This window comes from Schistocerca serialis, chromosome 4 (assembly GCF_023864345.2).
Source record: "Schistocerca serialis cubense isolate TAMUIC-IGC-003099 chromosome 4, iqSchSeri2.2, whole genome shotgun sequence".
In the NCBI taxonomy this organism is placed as follows: Eukaryota; Metazoa; Arthropoda; class Insecta; order Orthoptera; family Acrididae; genus Schistocerca; species Schistocerca serialis.
The window spans coordinates 89709046-89715104 of NC_064641.1; the positions used below are offsets into that span (position 1 = coordinate 89709046).

Sequence of the window (6059 nt, forward strand, 5' to 3'; positions counted from 1 at the left end):
TAGCTTTCCCAATTACTATCTTCCTATCTACAATGATTCAGTATCTGAATCCTAATTGTGTTTGCCAATAATCAAAAATCTCTAAAAAAGTGCCTCACATAAAGACTAGACATCTTCTGTCATTTAAAACACTAACATTAATATTTCTACGTGTATTTTAATCAGTACAGTTATCACAATAACAGTTAAATCCGAATTATGGGAGGTATAAATGACATAAAAGTTCACCACTTTACCGTTTAATACAATCGCAGCAGCAGTGTAAACTTTACATGTTACATGCCCACTTTCTTCAAAATTTTCTGATAGTTATTGACAGACTAGCATTATAGTATTTCTCTGAATGTTGTCTTCTGTCTCCTTCTTGGTCTTTTTTACCTGTTAGATAGTGCCTTTCCCTTTATTGCAACACGAACAATAAAAAGTATTCTAAATTATTGCCTATGATAATCTATAATTATGGCTCATTTCAAATGGTTGTTTGTGCAATAAGAGCTTATCGTTGCTTTCATATTTGGTAAAACATTAATAAATCAGTTCATTTCTATTAAAGTTCAGTGGCTCAACTACTTTTAGTACACTGGTGAGCCGTTACCCTGACCATTACTACGAAGAGGCAACTGCAGCAGTTCATAATAGTGATGCACTGTAGTAATTAGATTGTATGTCTTGTGCATTAAACTGTTCTCCAAAAGTGAGGCGCCACATGTGGCCAGCGTCATCTAATTGTCTCTAATACTGCTTATTCACTGATCATCTGAACATCGGTGATGGAGCAAGTGGGCAGTTCATATCTAAGCTCCAGTTCTACATCTACATCTACATCCATACTCCGCAAGCCACCTGACGGTGTGTGACGGAGGGTACCTTGAGTACCTCTATCGGTTCTCCCTTCTATTCCAGTCTCGTATTGTTCGTGGAAAGAAGGATTGTCGGTATGCCTCTGTGTGGGCTCTAATCTCTCTGATTATATCCTCATGGTCTCTTCGCGAGATATACGTAGGAGGGAGCAATATACTGCTTGACTCTTCGGTGAAGGTATGTTCTCGAAACTTTGACAAAAGCCCGTACCGAGCTACTGAGCGTCTCTCCTGCAGAGTCTTCCACTGGAGTTTATCTATCATCTCCGTAACGCTTTCGCGATTACTAAATGATCCTGTAACGAAGCGCGCTGCTCTCCGTTGGATCTTCTCCATATCTTCTATCAACCCTATCTGGTACAGATCCCACACTGCTGAGCAGTATTCAAGCAGTGGGCGAACAAGCGTACTGTAACCTACTTCCTTTGTTTTCGGATTGCATTTCCTTAGGATTCTTCCAATGAATCTCAGTCTGGCATCTGCTTTACCGACGATCAACATTATATGATCATTCCATTTTAAATCACTCCTAATGCGTACTCTCAGATAGTTTATGGTATTAACTGCTTCCAGTTGCTGACCTGCTATTTTGTAGCTAAATGATAAAGGATCTATCTTTCTGTGCATTCGCAGCACATTACACTTGTCTACATTGAGATTCAATTGCCATTCCCTGCACCATGCGTCAATTCGCTGCAGATCCTCCTGCATTTCAGTACAAGTTTCCATTGTTACAACCTCTCGATACACCACAGCATCATCCGCTAAAAGCCTCAGTGAACTTCCGATGTCATCCACAAGGTCATTTATGTATATTGTGAATAGCAACGGTCCTATGACACTCCCCTGCGGCATACCTGAAGTCACTCTTACTTCGGAAGACTTCTCTCCATTGAGAATGACATGCTGCGTCCTGTTATCTAGGAACTCCTCAATCCAATCACACAATTGGTCTGATGTCCATATGCTCTTACTTTGTTCATTAAACGACTGTGGGGAACTGTATCGAACGCCTTGCGGAAGTCAAGAAACACGGCATCTACCTGTGAACCAGTGTCTATGGCCCTCTGAGTCTCGTGGACGAATAGCGCGAGCTGGGTTTCACATGACCGTCTTTTTCGAAACCCATGCTGATTCCTACAGAGTAGATTTCTTGTCTCCAGAAAAGTCATTATACTCGAACACAACGCGTGTTCCAAAATTCTACAACTGATCGACGTTAGAGATATAGGTCTATAGTTCTGCACATCTGCTCGGCGTCCCTTCTTCATAACGGGGATGACCTGTGCCCTTTTCCAATCCTTTGGAACGCTACGCTCTTCTAGAGACCTACGGTACACCGCTGCAAGAAGGGGGGCAAGTTCCTTCGCGTACTCTGTGTAAAATTGAACTGGTATCCCATCAGGTCCAGAGGCCTTTCCTGTTTTGAGCGATTTTAATTGTTTCTCTATCCCTCTGTCGTCTATTTCGATATCTACCATTTTGTCATCTGTGCGACAATCTAGAGAAGGAACTACAGTGCAATCTTCCTCTGTGAAACAACTTTGGAAAAAGACATTTAGTATTTCGGCCTTTAGTCTGTCATCCTCTGTTTCAGTACCATTTTGGTCACAGAGTGTCTGGACATTTTGTTTTGACCCACCTACCGCTTTGACATAAGACCAAAATTTCTTAGGAAGTGGGTTCTACTTACCGATGGAGCCAGCTAGATCTAGGTTTCCTGTGGCTTTCCTGAACATTTGAGTGTGAACACTGAGTAACCGCTACGAAATGATGGAATTAGTGGCAACTCAGAGTTGAATTTACGACTGTAATGGTCATGACGTTGTAAAGTCAAACCCAAATTGTAGTTCCTTTGGATAGGTGAATGCTGCATTTCCGTGACCCTAAATTGTGTTTATTACATTTATTAAGGGCTTTCAAGCACACTCTGTCTTGCATGACTTGCACTTACAAAATTAGACTCTGCTCTGTCCCACTATGTACAGGATGAGTCGCATAAAACGTAACATCCATCGTCTCTCATAAATGATTCAAGTTAGCCAGGCAAAGTTTTCGGAAAATCATGGAAGCAGAGAACCATGTAAAGTTTTTGGATGCTTAAACACTTTAACTTCTGAAATAACAGTTATGTTAGGGTAGTTCAGGTCTTTTAAATGTCACGGTTTACTTCTACTACGGAATTAGAAGTTCTTGAAAAGAAGCATCCTGTGATGTAATGCTTGTGAGTATTGACATTTTATATTCTCAAAAGCATCCGACAAATACTCTTCCACTGGAGTGGAATCGGCTACTGTGGTGCAAACATTGTCAGGTTATATGCAGTAAGAAGATACTACAAACTTGCAAGATAGATGGTATTTTACGTTGACACAGTACAAGCTACGGTTTTTGTAAATGAACTGTATCCTAATTTGTAGCCACTGAGAAGGGCTTAGGAAACAATTTGAAATATGTCTATGTACACACATTCAAGTGAAAATCTTTTGTGGAATCGTGTAAACAGTGAAAGGTTTTTAGGAAGCGACAGAGGCTGGCAGCGTCTACGTCATAACACTTGATTCCGGCCGCCTTCCCTTCCGATTTTAGCACCTTCCCAGGATATGTTTGCCAGAAGTTTTAAGGCCAAAAAAGGTAAATCTCTCTGTTTAAGGAGCAACAAAAATGAAGGTAAAGTCTGTGGGAGTCAACCTGTGAATGGACTTCTGGCCTGACTGCAGCTAGAGTGCAGCCCTTGGTTTGGTGCAGCACTAGAAGGGGGAGGGTAGAGAGCCCATCACTTTGGGTGCCTTTTATCCTTGTGGAAGGTTCCCTGTACTCAACATGCTACCAGGCTGAGTGGAACTGGGGTCGTCATGGGGGGACTGGAATTAGCAAAAATACTTACCTCTCTCTGTTTTTCTTGAGTCGTCGAACTTCTGACAGGTTTCTACATATCTACATCTACATACATACTCCGCTAGCCACCAAGCGGTGTGTAGTGAAGAGCACAATTCGAGCCAAAGTCATGACCCCCCACCCCCCACCCCTTCCCCTCTGCACCATTCACGGATCACGCGAGGGAGAAACGACTGTCTAAACGCTCTAATTTCCCTTATCTTTGAATGCCGAGCATTGTGCGATATGAAAGTTTGTGGTAGTAATATATGCTCTACATCCTCGACAAAGATCGGATTTCGGAATTTAGTGAGCAGCCCTTTCCTTTTAGCGCGTCGTCTATCTGCAAGTGTGTCCCACTTCAAACTATCAATGAGATTTGTAACGCTCTCCCGATGGCTAAATGTACCAGTCACGAATCTTGCCGCTCTTCTTTGGACCTTCTCAATCTCTTGAATCAGGCCCAACTGGTAAGGGTCCATACAGACGAACAATACTCTGAGGCTGGACGAACTAACGTATTGTAAGCAATTTCCTTTGTTGAAGGACTGCATCGCTTCATGATTCTACCAATAAACCGCAATCTAGAGTTCGTCTTACCCATTACTTGTGTAAAATGGTTCAAGTGGCTCTGAGCACTATGGGACTTAACATCTGTGGTCATCAGTCCCCTAGAACTTAGAACTACTTAAACCTAACTAACCTAAGGACATCACACACATCCATGCCCAAGGCAGGATTCGAACCTGCGACCGTAGCGGTCACACGGTTCCAGACTGAAGTGCCTAGAACCGCACGGCCATTACTTGTGTAATCTGATGATTCTATTTGATGCGACCCTCACGAATTCCCCTCGTATGCACGTTTTCTTCTCTGAATAGAACTTTCAACTTACATCCTCAGTCATTTGCTGCATTTTTTTTGGTCTCTGTCTTCCACAACTGTTTTCACCCACTCTGAAGCAGTATTGAACCAGGGATCTCCAGGGCTGGGGACGAGCACTCTACACTGAAGACCACATGAGAATTTACACTTACTTCAACATGTCGGTTGATATTAGAGTTATGAGAGCACAGCATGGAGCAAAATTACGTGGCCAAATCTTCATTTAGATACCTAGAAACGTTCAGGAAATAAAAGGGTGTCATGCATTAAGTGCCTCGCCGTGTACATATTGACCCTGTGGGCACTGGTTTATAGTTAGCATCTTGAAGACTTGGGTCGCACTATTACTACAATAATATCTGCATATTCTCGAGTTAGCTATGGCTCACACTGCGGAACTTTTCCTTGCAGACGGTGCTGAGCTGCCTGCTGGCCGCCGCCGTGGCTAAGCCGGGCTTCCTGGGCGGCGCCGCCCCCGGCCTCCTGGGCGCGGGCTACGCGGGACCCGCCGCCTACGCCGGCTACGCGGGCTACGCTGGCCCTGGACACTTCGCTCCAGCGAACATCGTCATCGGTCCGGGCGGCGTGCCCCTCGACACGCCGGAGGTGGCGGCCGCTCGCAAGGCGCACCTGGCCACCGTCGCCGCGACGCGCGCCCGTGACGCTGCCATCAACGGCGCCGCCCCCGCCTACGCGGGCTACGCCGGCGCCGCCCCCGCCTACGGTGGCTACGCGGGCGCCGGCGCCGCAGCGGCCGCCGCCGCCGCAGCCGCTGCTGCCGCTTCTGCTGGCTACGCCGGAGCTGGCGCCTACGGTCCTGCCGGCCTGGGCTACGCAGGAGCCGGCCTGGCCGCCCCCAGCATCCTGGCGCTCAAGGCCGGACACCACCTGGGCTGACTGTGAGGTCCGCTGACCCTCCTAGACTGACCGACGGACGCGTGCACACACTACTCAAACGCTTCAAGCATTTGTACAAAGTTATTTATCAATAAAACTACTTTTGCAATTTCAAGTAAATTACGAGTCTAATTTTAATTTGAGCTAGACACATTTTCTGCATTCATTACCATTTAACATGTCTGAGCAAACGGCCTTGCTGAGTGGTAACAACAGTTCCCATCAGGTCACCAAAGTTAAGCACTGTCGGGCTTGGCTAGTCTTGAATGGGTGACCTTCTGTGTCTGCTGAGTCCTGTTGGTAAGTAGGGTGGACTCAGCCTTCATGACTCCTATTGTGGAGCTACTTGATTGAGAATGGTGTGCTGACCACATTCCCCTCCATATCCGTGTCTAGTGAAGCCTATCGGCTGAGGATGACGCGGTGGTCGACTGGTTCCACTTGGCCTTCCGAGTCCTCAGTATGGAGTAAGTCGTCTGACGAATTGGTCTGGATGAATACTGAGTGGAGCCTACAGCACTAAGGAGGTGCGGGGTCCCT

General features: G+C 45.8%; 1 protein-coding gene across 2 annotated transcripts in view; it reads left to right on the forward strand.

The window, feature by feature from the left end:
- LOC126473888 (spidroin-2-like) overlaps positions 1-5639 on the forward strand; it is a 47212-nt gene extending 41573 nt beyond the window's left edge. For both annotated transcript variants that reach the window (XM_050101225.1, XM_050101226.1), the window contains exon 2: positions 5034-5639. In XM_050101225.1, coding sequence (XP_049957182.1) covers positions 5034-5519 — 486 coding nt within the window. In that variant the 3' untranslated portion in view covers positions 5520-5639. The remainder of the gene's footprint in view (positions 1-5033) is intronic.
- The last annotated feature ends 420 nt before the right edge of the window (positions 5640-6059 follow it).